Below are 17,035 nucleotides of genomic sequence, written 5' to 3'. Positions count from 1 at the left end.
ATAATGGGTGTGAAAAAGGGACTGGAAGAAGAAAACGGATCTGGAGTAAAAGAAGAAAGAGGGTTTATGGAAAGAACGGTAAAAAGAAAACAGAGAAAATGGAGAATTGTAACAATATACAGCAGAAGTATGAAAGAAACGAAGAGAATAATAGAAGAGCGAGTAAAAGAGCAGGAAGAAGGAACTCTGGTGATTGGGGGGGATTTTAATGCAAGAATTGGGGGAAAAGGAAGGCGGATGGAAGAACAACAAGCAACAATAGAAAGAAGACCAACAAAAGATGGAATAGAAAACGCAGAAGGGAGAGAACTGGTTAGCTTAGTAGAAGAAAGAGGATGGGACGTACTTAATGGAAACTGCATAGGAGACGAGAAAGGGGAGTACACGTATATTGGATCGAGAGGGGAGACAGTTATTGATTATGTTATGGTGAATGAAGAAGCATGGGATAAAATAGAAGAATTTAAGGTGGGAGAAAGAGTGGAGTCGGATCATATGCCATTGGAAGTGAGGACAAAAGGAAGAGAGAAAGAGCGAAGTATGAAGGATGTTAAAAGAAAAATTGTGAAGAATATTTGGACGGAAGAAGGAAAAGAAAAGTATAGAGCAAGACTTAGGGAGGCAAAATACGAAGAAGGAGAAATAAACGAAAAAGTGAGGGAGCTGAGCGAGAACGTAAAAAATGCAACAGAAAAAAAAGAGATAGAGATAAGAGAGAAGATGGGGCTGTGGAAAAACGAGTGGTGGGATAAAGAATGCAGGGAAGGGAAGCAAGCAGCAAGAAAGAAACTAAGAAATTGGAAAAAAGAAAAAGCAACGAAGGAAGAGTACAAGAGAGCACGCAAGAGGTACAAATTAGTATGCAAAGAGAAGAAGGAAAAGAAACGGATGGAAGAAGAAATGAAGATGAAAGGTATAAAGACGGAAGAAGAGGTGTGGAGATACATAAATAGGGAAAGAAAGAAAAAAGGAGAAATAGTGAGTGATAGAATTACTATGGAGGAATGGAGAAAGTACTTCAGTGAGTTGTTGGGGGGGTGAGGAAAACAGACAAGAAAAGGAAAAGAGACAACACAGAGTGGGAGAAATAGAAGAGATAACAAGAGAAGAATTAGAGCAACACCTAAGAAAACTGAAAAGGAAAAAGGCACCGGGGAGGGACGGTATACAGAACGAATCGTGGATATATGGAACTGAAAGGGAAGTTGATAGGTTGTTAGAGATAATGAATGGAGTGTGGAAGGGAGAGGGCTTCCCCCAGGAGTGGAAGGAGGGGATAATATGCCCCATATATAAGAAAGGAGAAAAGGATACAGCCAGCAATTACAGGGGGATCACGCTCCTTAATACGGCATATAAGGTATACGCGATGATTGTGGAAGAAAGACTGATGAAGGAAATGAATGAGCGGGGTGCGTTACCAGATGGGCAGGCGGGATTTAGGAAAGGTAGAGGGACTATGGACAACGTATATATCTTGAATCATATAATAGGAAATGAGATAAAAAAGAGGGGTAGCAAGATATATGCATTTTTTGTAGACCTGAAGGCGGCGTTTGATAATGTGGAAAGAGACTTACTGTGGGAATACTTGAGAAAGAAAGGGATAAATGAGCATCTGGTAACAAAAATAGAAGAGATATATGAAGAGACGATAAGTAGAGTGAGAGTGGATGGAAGAGTGAGTGAATGTTTCAAGACGTATAAGGGAGTAAGACAAGGTTGTCCACTAAGCCCCAGCCTGTTTGCAGCGTTTATAGGAGATATAGAGGAGATGTTCAGGAAGGGGCAGGCAGGAGGGGTCGTGGTGGGCAAAGAAAAAGTGTGGTCTTTGGCATACGCGGATGATTTGGTGGTGCTAGCGAGAGAGGAGAAAGGTATGAAAGAAATGTTGGGAAACATGGAGAAATATATGAGGAGGAAAAAGTTGACGGTGAATGTAGAGAAATCCAAGATGATGGTGTTTAGAAAGGGGGGTGGTAGGAGAAAAATAAATGAGTGGAGATGGGAAAAGGATAAAATTGAAGAAGTGAAAGAATTTAAGTATTTAGGTTATGTGATGAATGAAAGAAACACAGCAGCAGCACATGTGAGAGAGTTAGTGAAAAAAGCGAATAAGATAATAGGAGCGGTATGGGGGATAGGAAAGAGAAAATTTGGACATGACTTTAGAAGGAGAATAATGATGTTTGATAGTCTGGTGAAAAGCGTGATGATGTATGGAGCGGAAATATGGGGATGGAGAGAGCAAGAAGGGTTGGAAGGGGTGCAAGGAAAATATTTGAAATGGGTGCTAGGAGTAGATAGAGAGACACCGGGCTATATAGTGATGGAGGAAACAAAAAGGGATGGAATAAGAATAGAAGCAGAAAAGAGAGCAATAAGATTTGAGGAGAGGTTGATAGAGAGAGGAGAGTGTAGAATTTTGCAAGAGTGTCTGAAAGAAAAAAGGAAAGAAATAGGAAAAGGGGTATGGAAAGAGAGGGAGGCATATTTCGAAAGAAATGGGTATGCAGGAGCGGAGATAGAAAGAATGCGAGAGGGAGGCAGAGCAATGACAGATGAATTGGTGCAGAGAGACAGAGATGTGCAAGTGCAGGAAAGAAGAACGAGAATTAGGGAATCTAGGTACAATGGGAAGTATGAAAAAATAATAACGGAAGAACTACCAAAGTACCTAGGAAGAGAGAGTAGAAAGGAGAGAGTGATAATAGCAAGATTTAGGTGTGGAAATGAGGAGAGAGAGAATAAATATTGGAATGAGGATAGGATTAGAGTGTGCAGGATGTGTGGAGAAAAAAAGGAGACGATAGAACATATGTTGAATGAATGCGTAGAATTGAGAGAGAGAGAGGAAAGTAGAGAAGAAATGTTGAATGAGGACGGAAGAGGGATCGAATGGATGAAGAAGGTTGAGTGGAGAAGAGGGACAATATGTGGGGAGGGATAATTGTATCTGGAAAGCTGCTAATTTGTTATTGTTTTGAATTATTGTCTTATTTAGTTAGTTAGTTTTAGTTATTATATTATATTTTATTGTATTTTATTGAGTTAGTGGGAAATGTCGAAAATCGGATAATTTATAAACCTGTATAGGTATTAAATATACATACAACAAACAAACTTTACAGCCGCTCATCAGCGGAGATTTTAACTTCACGGACGCTGGTCAGCTCGTTAGATGCCATGACAATGAAGTGACACTTTAGCATTATCAATGCAGCAGTGCAATGTCATATTTTACGGACGTTTGAAGAAAAAATATTTTTCCGATTTTGTAAAAATGCAATGCATAACAGCTGGCAGCTAAGTCTATGGAGAATCTAATCGTGATTTGTGGTCGAATTTTATCATCCAGGCAAAGAGCTTTAAGAATAATACTTGCTTGGGGTAAAAAGGATTTAGATTCTACCTAAAAGTATTGATCGAAATATTTTTCCACAGCAATTCTTCCAGGCTAAAGAAAGGTTAAAATTTGTGTTGTTATTTATTCACATAGTATGTACAGTGCACCACGACACTATGATAATTTAAAAAAAAGCTTCAAAAAAGTGTTATTGGATATTGGAAAAAGTCGGGCTAAATTAGTTTTGTGGCTAGAGAAAATAAAAAGAGGCAAAAATGGTATTTAAACAACTTAAAACGAAGAAGAGACCCCTGAGGAATGTATTCAAAATACAGCCAAAGGACTTATAAAGGACAGTACCTACAAGCAACAGCGATACAACTGTCAGAAGATTAGGTATTACTTATATTTAAGACCTGTCAATCTTGTAAATGTACAAGAACTTTCTGACAGTTTTTTGTCACACAAGAAAAACTGAAGATTCTTCAACTGGTTAACAATCTATTATTGAATAATAATATGATTACATGCTGGCTGCCGGGTGCGGCGTGCGGCCATGCTACGAGCTGCGGCTGCAAAAAAGATTTCTACTATACCTACGTCCGCATTCCGCATTGGAACCTGTAAAACGCAGAAAATGCTGAAAAAGCCAAAGTAGCCATTCACATGTGCCATCTTAAAATGTAATATAAAAATTTAATTTATCAAAAACTAAGGTAATAAATGTAACGGGTGTTTTTTTAAAATTTGGCGTCGAAGTAGGCTGTCGATTGTGAACGCACAAGTTACGGATCACGGTTCACGTGTTTAAATCTTACGCTTTTACACGAGTGGTGCGCTCTCAATCGATTCTCCAACGCCTACTTCGACGTCAAATTAAAAAAAACACCTTTTATATTGAATATTGAATTGAATCCGTAAAATATTAAAGAATACTGTAATGGTGCTTCATTGGATGTGGACTTGTGGAGCGTGAAGATGGAGTCGCGATTGCTAGGAATGAAATACGTTAGATGTTGCTATTTCGCTCTATTTCACTGAATTACTGAAAGCGAATAGCTGTGTCGCATTCTCATGTTGGTTAACGTGATATCGCCTATTCTGAAAATCCTTGTTTTCGTCAATCGCTAAATCGCTATTATTTGCGACAATAAGCGGATGTTGTTGACAGCTATTTTTCAATAACTGGGCGATTAAATCACGGGTAGAGATATAGTAGTGCCCAACTGCCCACGTGGTTGTTAACTAAGCAGAAACTGAGAAACGTGAAGGACTTAAATACCTACTCCTTATTACCAGAATTAACAGTAAGTATGTACTTGTTTTACATACAAATATGTATCACCTTATTTGCAAACAAAGTACAGGTGGAACAAAATGATTGTCATCTAGTTAGCTTTGGAATTTTTGCACAATCCACAATTGCACATGTAGGTAAATTTTTCTACACCGCTCTACTGTTTTTCAAGTAGTACCATGTAGTTCTGTCAATAAATGTCATCAATCAAATGGACAATTATTGTTACAATTTACTAAATTCAATTAACAAACGATTAAAATGTACACGATTTATAAATGTATATTTTGAGGTTAGGGTACCGTCTTCTTTTTTTTTGTAGAGCGGCACTTCGTATTTTACAAGGGTAATGCAAAGGTAATTATAGGCCGTGCCAAATCCAAATAACCACCACCTCTTGAATTATGTTAGTGAAAACAAAATTACACTAAATGTATAATGGCAATTTAGGTACATTACATTACTAGCACAGAACACATACTTTACTAAATAAATAAGTACTAAATAAATACTAAGTTAATAAAATATTGTTTACGTTGTATTATAACGAAAAATGGCTGTTTTACGTAAGGGAAGATTGTTACCCCAAAGTCACTATTGTGAATGAAAATGTACAGAAACAAAAGGGTTTGAGTTTTACGGTTCAAACTTACCTATTTGTAATAATTTGTAATTTTATAAGGAGAATTTTCGGAAACAATTATAAATAAAGGCAACAGAAAGAGTAGAGCAATAGTTTATGACCCATCTAATTAATACACGATGAACCGTTTCTATACAAATATTCAGTCAGAGATGATTTTTAATTTTCTCTTCCTTCTTGTCGCGGGAGATTATAACGCACTGTTGCCAAATGGTCACCTCCGTGATTGCCACATCTGCCACGGTACCTATCGTAAAATTCTCGTTTCGAAATGAAACGATAAAAATATTCGCTGGCTTTCCGACTAACAGAACTCGGAGGCTTGAAAAGTTCGTCGTGTGGGCAGTTAATGGCAAAAAGCTAATACCTTGCTAAATTGATTGGTCATGTATAGGTGAACTTCCAAAAAAAAATTTCAAAAATTGTGTCCAAAAGGGCGCTATTCAAAATTTTCGAGTTATGTAGCGTGTCAGATAGCCGATGTTCAAATCTTTTTTTGGTGGAAACTTTATAATATTTTCTGTAGCCGTTTGGTTGTAAAAAAATAAACAATTTGTAAAGAAGCATTGCGTCTTATGGGAAAAGCAAAATTGAAATGGCTGTATCTCTGTTCGACGCTCGCCAAAAATTCGTTAATTTCGCCGTAATTTTACGTTTCTCACTCCATTGCTCGGGAACTAAGCCTCAAATCGAAAAAATGTATTCTTTAAAAACTAAAGACCGATATTCTCTGATTACGATGGTGGTTGTTATTATAATTTTGACGGAATATTAGTCAAGTTATGATTAAAAAACTGACGTGGCAACAAAATCTCTGAGCGATTAGAAATGCAAACTTCGATCACCCTCCCGCACCGTTCCGCTCCCCGCAACGCCCCTATTGCCCAAGACCTACCGAAACAACATAAAATGAAATTTTGCGTTGGAAAGAAAAGTTCTACAATGCCAAATCTGAATTTGCTACGAAAAAATATTTAGAGATCGGAATTTTGGCATGAAAAAAAGAAAGAAAATGTGCTTATTTTACACTGGTGCATTATTACCGGAAATTATCGATCCACGAAAAAAAGGAACAGAGAATTCCGTAATATTAAAATGGGTGAAATAATAATCTGATGAAGCTTTTCCTAATGGAGCAAGAGTATTATTGGCTGTCGTTAATAAAGCTCAAATCGGTTGTTACAAATTTGGAATACAAATACATATCTGTTCAGTTGAAGAAGGATTTAAAAAAATAATGTTAGTGCATTTGTTTTGGTGAAAATTAAACAGATTTGCTCAAAACAATCCTTTATTCTCAAGAATTATTTTAGCAATGTTGTTGTTTTCATTCAACAGAGACAAGTAGTGGTCCTGTTGTTTTTTATTTTGAATAAATGAGTTTTAATGCTGAAATAGTTCTTGAGAATCAGGGATTGTTTTGAGCAAATCTCTTTAATTTTCACCAAAACAAATGCACTAACGTTATTAAAAGAAAATATTTTTTTAACTGAACATAAAAGGTATAAATTTGCATAAACATTTTTTTTTTGGCGTTTTGGTTTAGTTAACACCTCTTAACAGAGTTATCATAGAATCCTAAAAAAATGTGCACACAATGAGAGTGTACCACATGTTATTTTAGTTGACTCAGGCTGTATATTTATTATTTCACTATGTTTTCGAATCGTGTTTATAAAATAATTATATTGCCAGCTTTGGTCATAACAATCGCCAATTTAGAAATATTTTTATTTTGGCAACATAATTCAGCAGGTGGAAATTAGAACAATTTTATGAATCTATCGTTGGAAATAGTGCAGTAGATTGAGCAAATCAAAATTTACAAATACATTAATAAGACAAAACTTGTATATTTTGCAGTTATTTTGAGTAGTTTTTTGTATTGACATGAAATGAAATTTTCAGATTATAAAATCAAAATGCAAAATTTGGATGATACCGAGAGTATCCCGAAATGTGACTACGGAAAGATTTACAATTGCAAAAGATGTCCCTACGTGATTAAATCACCTTTTTACATGGTGAATCACCAGCTGCCACTCGAATCATCCAGATGCGAAAGAAACGATTTGGAAAAATACTACTGCAAGGACTGCAATTTTGAAACCGATCTTGTGGTGATTTTAAAGCAACATCTCAAGGAATATCACAAAAAGGACACTGGTTGTGTGCAAGATCAGCCAAAAAATAACACTGTAGTGGAAAGCTACATTTGTCAAAAATGTTCGTTTGAAACATATTCTGTTTTGCTGTGGATCAAACACTTGGAAAATTCATGTTGTGATACAGAAGAAGAATGTGAGAAAGTTAGTGGTGAAGCATGGTACCGATCCGAATGTTGTTCCTTTAAAACAAAGGAGGCAGGAGTTTTGGAAAAACACCAGACATCGAAAAGTTATTTCTATCTGAGATCTCATAAGACAGTTCAACGGTCAGCAGATGCCATCCAGTGGTATAATTGTGATAAATGTCAATTTAAAACGAAACATAAGGGCTACATTAAACGGCATAACAGAATTCATCTCTCAGCAAATGCGATCCAGTGGTATAATTGTGATAAATGCGATTTTAAGACGAAACGGAAGGACAACCTAAAACGACATAACAAAAGTCATCTCTCAGCAGATGCTACTGTCCAGTGGTATAGCTGTGAGACATGCAAATACAAAACGAAACATAAGGGCTACATTAAACGGCATAACACAATTCATCTTTCAGCAGATGCCACCCAGTTGTATAGCTGTGATAAATGCGAATTCACGACGAAAAAGAACGACAACCTAAAACGGCATAAGCCAATTCATGTCTCAGCAGATGGCATCCAGCCAATTCATGTCTCAGCAGATGGCATCCAGTGGTATAATTGTGATAAATGCGAATTTAAAACGAAATGGAACATCTCCCTAAAACGGCATAAGAAAATTCATCACTCAGCTGATGTCATCCAGTGGTATAATTGTGATAAATGCGAATACAAAACGAAATATAAGGGCTACATTAGACGGCATCATAACACAACTCATCTCTCAACAGATGCCCTCCAGTCGTATGGTTGTGATAAATGCGAATTCAAGACGAAAAAGAACGACAACCTAAAACGACATAAGAAAATTCATCTCTCAGCAGATGCCACCCAGTGGTATGGCTGTGATAAATGTGAATTCAAGACGAAAAAGAAAGAAAACCTAACACGACATAAGAAAATTCATCTGTCAGCAGATGCCACCCAGTGGTATAATTGTGATAAATGCGAATACAAAACGAAATATAAAAGATACATTAAAACACATAAGGCATATCATGTCTCAGCAGATCCCACCCAGTGGTATAATTGTGATAGCTGCGAATTTAAAACAACATGGAACATCTCCCTAAAACGACATAAGAAAATTCATCTCCCAGCAGAGGTCATACAATGGTATAATTGTGATAAATGCGAATACAAAACGAAATATAAAAGACACATTAAACGACATAAGATAATTCATCTCTCAGCAGATGCCATTCAGTGGTATAATTGTGATAAATGCGAATTTAAGACGAAACGAAACGATTACCTAAAACTACATAAGAAAAGTCTAGCTTGTCTAAAACCAAAAGTATTACCTAAAAACAACGTTGAACAAAGACCCAAATGAGAGCTGTTCATAGCATTTCCAAATACATAATATATGTACAGGGTGAAATCGAAATGCATCACAATATTAAAACCCTAAGACCTTCAGACCAATTGTGAAAATCACGTGCATTTAGTTTTCCGCAATAGATCCGCATGAGGGCAGAAATGTCATGTACAGTTCGCGTACAAAAGTTCAGTACGCCACTGATATCACGTTAGGACGAATAGTAAGATTAAAAAGTTATCGAGTGCAACGCAAAAAAAGTACAACAAGTTTTGTTACTGCGTGCAGATTAGTTGCTTTCAGTGCGACCTTCGGGTATTGTTTGCTTCGCGGCCCACTCCTCGTCCTAGATATGACGTCAACGATCAGGTACAGTCTTTTAATTAATTACCAGTTAAAATATTCTTTACGAAAGAACAACACGAAAATTACATTGAAGTTTTTGAAAATTTACTACTTGTAGATTTTGCCAAAAAATCAATTGTCAATAATTTTTTCACAACCAGGAAATAGGGTAAATTACTAAGTTCTATAACTTCCATTTCCTTTTATCTAATAGGTGCATAATTGACAGGTCCCAGGTAAAACAGTTAATTCAACTCCTTTGATCAGACCTCCGAGAAATTCTAGTCGCTCTACTGTCAACACCACTAACAACTGGATTTTGATATTAAGGATCATTTTCTTTTTACGGTGGAGCCAGGAGTAACCTCACTACAACCAAATACTGTGACAGATTTTGATTACCTCTATAACCCTGCCAGAATTATGAATCCGAGTACTCTCGACATGACAGTTGGGGCAAAGTTCTACTATTCTCCTGATAAAGAAACAATAAAAATAATTTCGCAAAATTTAGGCCACTATTTTAATTTTTGTATTTTCTAGACTAGACAGAGTGAACGTAGTAATTAGTATCAGAAGCAGAAACATTCAATGATCACCACCCCAAAAGCACAAACGCTTTTTTTTTTAATTGTGAAAAAACAAATTGTAAGTGGAGTTTAATAAAGAAAAATTTCGAAAATATCCTGGAGCTTTATTATTTTTTTATAACTAAAACCTGTTATGAACGAGTTAATTAATTTTTCTCATTACGTAACTAAAGATTAACAGTGGAATTAGATTTATTTCTATTATTACTCTACTCTCGTGTTACGTTGCCAGATAGTCAGCTCCATGATTGCCAAGCCGCATAATACGAATTATAAAATTCTCCTGGCGAAGCGAAATTACAAAAATATTCGCTGACTGTCCGACTAACAGAAAACTCGTAGGCTCAAAAAGTTCATCGTGTGGGGAGTTAATGGCAAAAAGCTGACACCTTGCTAAATCGATTGGTCATGTACGGTCGATGGACAAATAAAACTGGGACACTTAAAATTTAATCTATGTAAATCAGACTATTGAATTGTCAATATATTTGCCAGTGTCTATATAATATTTCATACCAAAGTTAACCTATTTGTGATAAAGCCGTAATTAAATGATGCAAATTTGTAAATTTTGACTTATGTGATTGTCATTTTTGTCCCAGTTTTATTTGTCCATCAACTGTACTTATAGGTGAACTTCCAAAAAAAAGTTCAAAAATTGTGGTGTGCAAAAGGGCGTTACTCAAAATTTTCGAGTTACGTAGCTTATCGGATGGCCGGTGTTCAAGTGTTTTTTTGGTGGAAACTTTGTAATTATTTCTGTAGCCGTTTGGTTGTAAAAAAATAAATTATTTTCAAAAAAACATTGCGCTTTATGGGAAGAACAAAATTCAAATGGCTGTATCTCTGTTCGACGCTCGCCAAAAATTTGTTAATTTTGCCGTATTTTTACGTTTCTCACTCCATTGCTCGAAAACTAAGCCTCGAATCGAAAAAACGTATTCTTTAGGAACTAAAGACAGATATTCTCTGATTACGATGGTGTTTATTATTATAATTTTGAAGGAATATTAATCAAGTTATGATTAAAAAACTAACGTTGCAACAAAATCTCTAAGCCATTAGAAATGTAAACGTCGATCACCCTCCTGCACCGCTCTGTTCCCAGCCCCTCCCCCATTGCCCAAGACCTACCAAAACAATTGTTTTACTTACCCCTCCTTTCTTGCACCCATTCCGTTAAAATAGAAAATGTGGGGTGTACATATCATGGGGATATTTTCCGTAAATTGCATTTCGTTATGACCATTATTGTCGTCTGACTTTCTACAAGTGCAGCTGTTAGCCGAGAGATCATCCAAACCCAAAGCTGGGAACGTTACAAAATATTGTAATGTAATGTTTGTTTTGAAAAAATGCAATAAAATTAGAAATATGTTTTTCTTGTTTTCTACTAGTATTATTTCTACTATCCTTCCGCCACCCGGCGGCACGGCAATTTTGCCGGAGTACATACACTATTACGGATATTACTATCAAGTAATAGTGCAGTGCTTATCAACATAATTACCGGCGTCTCACCTCCACATTTTGACTTTTTTGTGTTTTATGTTCTGTGTCAATGTTAAGGAATTTCCTCACGATATGACATGAGTATAATAATATACCTTTTTGAATTTCAACTACCAATGTGTTCCCTAAATCCAGAATTTTTAAATTTTTAAAAAGAGATTGCGGTACTATTCCCGTTGCTGAAATTATAAGTGGTAAAATAGAATTTTTTTCTAAACTCCAAAGATTTCTCATAGCAACGGAGAGCTCTAAATATTTATTAATTTTTGTGTTATATTATGGGAATTTGGAACAGCTATATCCAAAAGATATGCTTGCTTTTGTTGTTTATTTAAAATAATAATGTCTGGTGTGTTATGCTGAATGTGAATGTCAGTTAAAACTGTGCGATTAAAATATAATTTGTAATTGTCATTTTCCAAACAACTTTCTGGTTTATAAATGTAATGTGGTTGTGTATCCTTTAATAAATTGAATTTAACAGCTAAATTCAAGTGTATAATTTTTGCGAATATATCATGACGTTTCTTATATTCGCTTTGAGCCAAAACGGTGCAAGAAGAAAAGATGTGTTCAATGGTTTCCCCTTCAGTTCCGCAAATCCTACATTTATCGATGATCGATTTTAAACCGCATTGATGATTGTTATTATTAATATTAGTATCTATTATTATTTCTGAATGGTTGGGAATAATGATTGTTGTTTGAAGACCAAATCCATTAGTTCTAATTTTCAGATGTGCAGTAATTAACCCCAATAACTATTAACGGCTTTCTTGGTATTTTTATGATAATTTTTTCTTAAGCATTTAATCACATCAATGAACATGAGACCTAAATGTAAATGGATAATCAATGTATGAAGCTGATTAGTAAAAGAAAATGCACCACAAGAGCAAGCTGCAAAGTTTCGAATAAAATTAAAAGTAAATTAAATTTACTTATTGACAAAATGTGTTAACTTCTGAAAAATACGACCGAATGATGAATTTCCTCCACCAAAAGACACTAACAGGTATGCTTTCGTAGTCTCCTACTCTTCTATACCTATTTCGTTTTAGATGATCCAATAAGAATAGTTCGAACATTGGGTTACGACTTTTATCGACTAAAATGGGTGAAATTTGTTATGAAGTACACCATATTCCTTACCATTTTCTGCTTTCTGTTGTACATGTTCGCATTCATCTTTATTTTCAATTTCCACGAGATGATTTGCTACGGACCACATCTCTTACTAATTGCATACGTAAAGTTTCCATTCTGTTCAATCTGTTAAACTGTCGATCAAATTTTTAGCCAGCATATATGATGTTTGTTCTGATAAAAAACGACCGATTTGTTGAGGACATTCTGGATTTGAAAAAATATTGGGACGTCGGGTATGCCGGTGAACACATTAAATCAAAGATTATCAGTGAATCGAGGTTCATCAACATCGCTGCAATATTGACCACACTCTTATCTGTGCTGTCTGTTGTGTCTTTGGTTTTCCCAAACTCCATAGATAATGACACAATCTATGCGTACCGATTTGTCAGAAACTGGTTGCCCCTTCAGAACATATTTCTGGATATTTTATTGAGATTAACTTGTTTTATGTTAGGCTTAGTGCCAACTGCTCACGCCTTTCAAATGTTGTACATTACGCAGCACGTAAGATTTCAACTCTATATGATAAATGCATACATGGAGAATGTATGTGATCGTGATGACGAAGATTGTGTAAATGATGAAGTTTATCAAGAGCAGGTTGGACTTCTAATGAAATTCTACGTTAGTAGACATACTGATGCTATTCGGTAAGTGTGTAACGGAATGAGTCAGAATTACATTTATTCTAACTCAATTTAAAACAGAAGTAAATACGTTACTGTTTTGCTAGGTACAAAGTGTCTATAAAAGAATGTAAGTATATCAAGAGTCTTGTGGAATTATGCGGTTCTATAATTTCATGGTGCCGAACTACGTCGAGCCGTTGATCAAATCAGACGTCAACAGTCAAATGTCAAATTATTAAAAATTAGCGTCAGTTCGACATCTTCATCTTAGTTGTTTCGCTTTTGGTTTTCTTCTGTTCATCTTTATTAAAACCCTGTCATTAATAGACTTACACAACCTCTGTTTTTCTATTTGGTACCACAATGTGCTACAGAACTGCAAAAATCAAATATATTCGAATTCCCACAGGATTCTTGATATACTTACGTTCTTTCTTTTATAGACACTTTGTATATAATACGTGACATAAAAACTAGTATCTAAGTAGATTGTTAGTCAGACAACAAAGAAATGTTTGTGTTCCTTATCGTCATTCTTTTCCGATTTTTGGATATCTTGATCTATGCTTTGTCACTGACATAATCCAAATCGTCGATTAAAATGTTGAAAGATCTATTTTGATTGCAGATTGAAAACTGTCGCTCTAAACAAAATGGCCGCGCACATAATGCCATCTTTTCTGGCGGGAACCCTTTCCGTAATTGGATATTGTTGTACCTTCATACTCGATCAGGTTCTATAATAATTTCTTTTTTCTATTTTGCACTTTTAACACAGTCAGTATAACACTCAAACGAGTTTCGAAAAGGAGTTCTTTTCGATACAGTGACTGATAGTGAGGAGTGGCTACGTTATTATTAGTTCACAAACCCTTAATATTTGCCAAATATAATTTTCCTAGCATTATATTTTGAACTTTTTTTAAATTTAAAATAGGGACAAAATAGTAAGAAATATTGTATTACACTCGTTTTATAATAGTATATTATATATTGAGGGAGAGAAATGCATGATTTTTCCTAAGGTGCAGTTTGTAGCCAGAGGGCGAAGCCCGAGGGCTACAAAGCACCGAGGGAAAAATGAGCATTCTCTCCAGAAGTATATATACAATTTTTTTCACGGTAGGGAGTAGAAACAGCACAAAAATCTCAAATTTTAAGAATAAAAAAATGATGACAAATGAGTTGTCACCTTTCGATGAATTTAATGGAATTAGTAGTTGCCTTGACAACACAATTAGATTTTTGTCACAACAGTCAAAAAAAATGAAAACTCCCATTAGATTTTTGTCACAACTGTCAAAAAAATGAAAACTCCCTAGGGAGCAAATATTTGCAAATATTTGCTCCCTAGGGAGAAAATGCTCTACTTCTGTCACTAACTTGAAAATGACATTTCGCAAACGCAACAGTTAACCGCGAACGTAGATTTCGCGCACTAGTGCTTCAAAATCACCCAAAAAGCATTGGGCTTTTTGAGCATTCTGAAAATATTTAATTTGACTTGATAATAATAAAATCTGGTTTACAAAACGTCATTTCTCCATTTTGGATGTTGAAAATTTCGAAAGAATGAAAATAAATCGCTATTAATTCTATTGACACTTGGCCAAGCGCCATCTATTCACTAAATTGGGAACTATTGGGTAATAATTTAAAAATGCTAATGTTCGTTTCAAAAAATATTGTACAAACCTAGATGCGCGAGGACGTTTCGGCACATTCGCGCAAATGAAGCACTCGCTCCTTCGTCGCTCGTGCCTCAAATAATGCGCTCATGTGCGAAAAATGTTTCTCGCACTCGGTTCGTAAATAACTATTGTCGCACTTGTTTGCTTTATAGCGTACGACAAAATGGCGTCTTATAAAACTTGTACAATAAATTACTATTTTCGATGCGTTAGTGACTTTATTTTGCAGTACGGGAATGGATACAACGGCCTGCTGCGCCTCACAACTATAGGTGGTACCGGCTTCTTCATCTTTTTAATTGTATCTTTCAGCGGGCAAAGTATCCAGGATGAGGTAAATCTTTGATGTTTTGCTTGTCACCCTTAACAGATAGGTAAACATTTAAGTCGGAGAAATTGTTCGTGGCTTTAACGAGGAAAAAGTGGTACAACTGGAATCAAAACAACAAGAAAATGTTATTGATTGCTTTGGGTAACTGTCTGGAACCGATGAAAATTGAATTTTCTGCAACGCTTGTTATCAACTATGACAGTGGAGTTGCTGTTAGTAACATTTTTTAGAAATGTTTAGGCTGGGGAATAATTATCGTTATGTTGCAGTTGTGTAAAATGGTTTACTCTGCGGTTTCACTCTTTGTAACTGTTGTTGACTACAAGTAGTCAATTTTAAACAAAATATTCTACAAACTGGCTGCAGTACAGAGCTGCACTATAATTAAATAAGTAATACCTACTATTCTACTAATATTATTACATAGAATTGACGTTAGAAATTAAAACACTGTATTGAATTTATATCTTATCGATTATTAAAATTTGAACCTACATTTGCAATCTTCTTCCACATCAATAAAACATTGCAACAATTAGAACTTTTTTCAACGAATTTGGAGTAACAGCAACATACACACCTTTGTAATGTTTTTAATTATTCTGAAATTTTTTTTTTATGTGAATATCCAACAGTGTCAAGAAAAAATGTGGACCTGACCTAACTCGATTCAGACCTGACCTGACCTGACCTAACCCGACACTGACCTGACCTGACCTGACCCTAACCCGACCCTGACCTGACGGCTCTTACAGAAGACTAGAAATTGTCGCGAGTGGATCAGCAATAAATAGACATGGCCCCTGCGCAAGGTGAGAAATTCATAACTCCCGCCTTAATGGGTCCTGCGCAAGGCTAGAAATTGTCGCGAGTAATTGGTCATGGCCCTTGCGCAAGGTGAGAAATTCATAATTCCCAGTTCCCACCCACTGACGGTTCTGCGTCTGACAAGTACTCATTTTTAACCTCGAAATGGGGGTAGAAAAGTCGCAAGTTTTTTAATAAAAAGCGAACGAACGGCATTCATTTATACCTCAATCGATTCCTTATTTTGTCTGCAACGTAGTGGTGATGCTATTTTTACTGTAAATTGTGTCTTTCGTGCGTAGTTAAAAGTCACAATTACCCCACTACTTCCTGGTAAAAACGAATCACCTTTCTGTAGGTGATCAGGTGAATAGTTGAATACAAGATGTTGAAGTTAGAATGTTTAGTATATTTTCCAGTTGCACTTTAACACCAACAGCTAGTAGGTACTAGGTGAATAAGGTACATCGTTTAAGACCATAAACTTCTGTGGTTTTGTTTTATTATGCAATTTGGCAGATATTTAGGAAATAAAGATTGTCAAACTTTTTGACATATACAGGTGTCCCATCACTTATGTCAAGTAGGAAAATGACTTTAAAACTAAATTAAAAAAAATAAAATTTATTTATTTGAAGGCATTATAGATGCATAAATACTGTTCACCGCTACAAAAATTGGCTACCTATTACTTTTTTGTTAAAATTAATTCCTACCTAGGTACAGCAGAGGGACATGGAATCCTGGGCAGTCTGTTATTGTCATTTCAAAAAGTGGCAATGTAAATGTACAATGGCCGGCAAAAAAAATTAGTATTCATTTAAATGTCAGTGTCAAAGAAGCATTAATTATACATTTGGATTTTGACGTAACACAAAAGTGATGGGATGGCTAATTTTTTTTGCCGGCCATTGTACCTACCTTTACCGTCATTATGATTGATATTTTCAAAAAAACTGTTAAATTAACTTTGAAATATATCAATTTTTGCAAAATGCCAGCTGTATCAGTTTTTAATAAGTCTCGAGCAATAGCTCTTGTTCAAAGCGGGATGTCACAGCGGCAA

At 35.6% G+C, this 17,035-nt stretch overlaps 1 protein-coding gene and 1 long non-coding RNA gene across 11 annotated transcripts; both read left to right on the top strand.

Moving 5' to 3' along the window:
* The first annotated feature begins 4,416 nt into the window (after nt 1-4,416).
* LOC138130336 (zinc finger protein 43-like) lies at nt 4,417-9,941 on the top strand. Of its 10 annotated transcripts, none has more exons than XR_011159574.1 (4): nt 4,417-4,653; nt 7,195-9,281; nt 9,376-9,426; nt 9,487-9,941. XR_011159574.1 is itself a non-coding variant. In XM_069046778.1 (2 exons), exon 2 carries the CDS (start codon nt 7,209-7,211, stop codon nt 8,925-8,927), a length of 1,719 nt encoding a protein of 572 aa, XP_068902879.1. In that variant the 5' UTR covers nt 4,417-4,653; nt 7,195-7,208; the 3' UTR covers nt 8,928-9,941. The 10 variants fall into 10 exon arrangements, 2 of the variants coding, with proteins under 2 accessions (XP_068902879.1, XP_068902880.1); XR_011159575.1 differs by having other exon boundaries at nt 9,352-9,426; XR_011159577.1 differs by lacking the exon at nt 9,376-9,426.
* A 2,715-nt stretch (nt 9,942-12,656) lies between these two features.
* On the top strand, nt 12,657-16,796 carry LOC138130356 (uncharacterized). Its single transcript, XR_011159579.1, has 6 exons — nt 12,657-13,161; nt 13,769-13,874; nt 15,061-15,165; nt 15,219-15,374; nt 15,432-16,335; nt 16,389-16,796. It is a non-coding gene; the product is annotated as an uncharacterized lncRNA (long non-coding RNA).
* The last annotated feature ends 239 nt before the right edge of the window (nt 16,797-17,035 follow it).

Source organism: Tenebrio molitor, chromosome 5 (assembly GCF_963966145.1).
Source record: "Tenebrio molitor chromosome 5, icTenMoli1.1, whole genome shotgun sequence".
Classification (NCBI taxonomy): Eukaryota; Metazoa; Arthropoda; class Insecta; order Coleoptera; family Tenebrionidae; genus Tenebrio; species Tenebrio molitor.
Note: the sequence above shows the minus strand (reverse complement) of the source record. Positions and strands in the feature narration are given on the sequence as shown.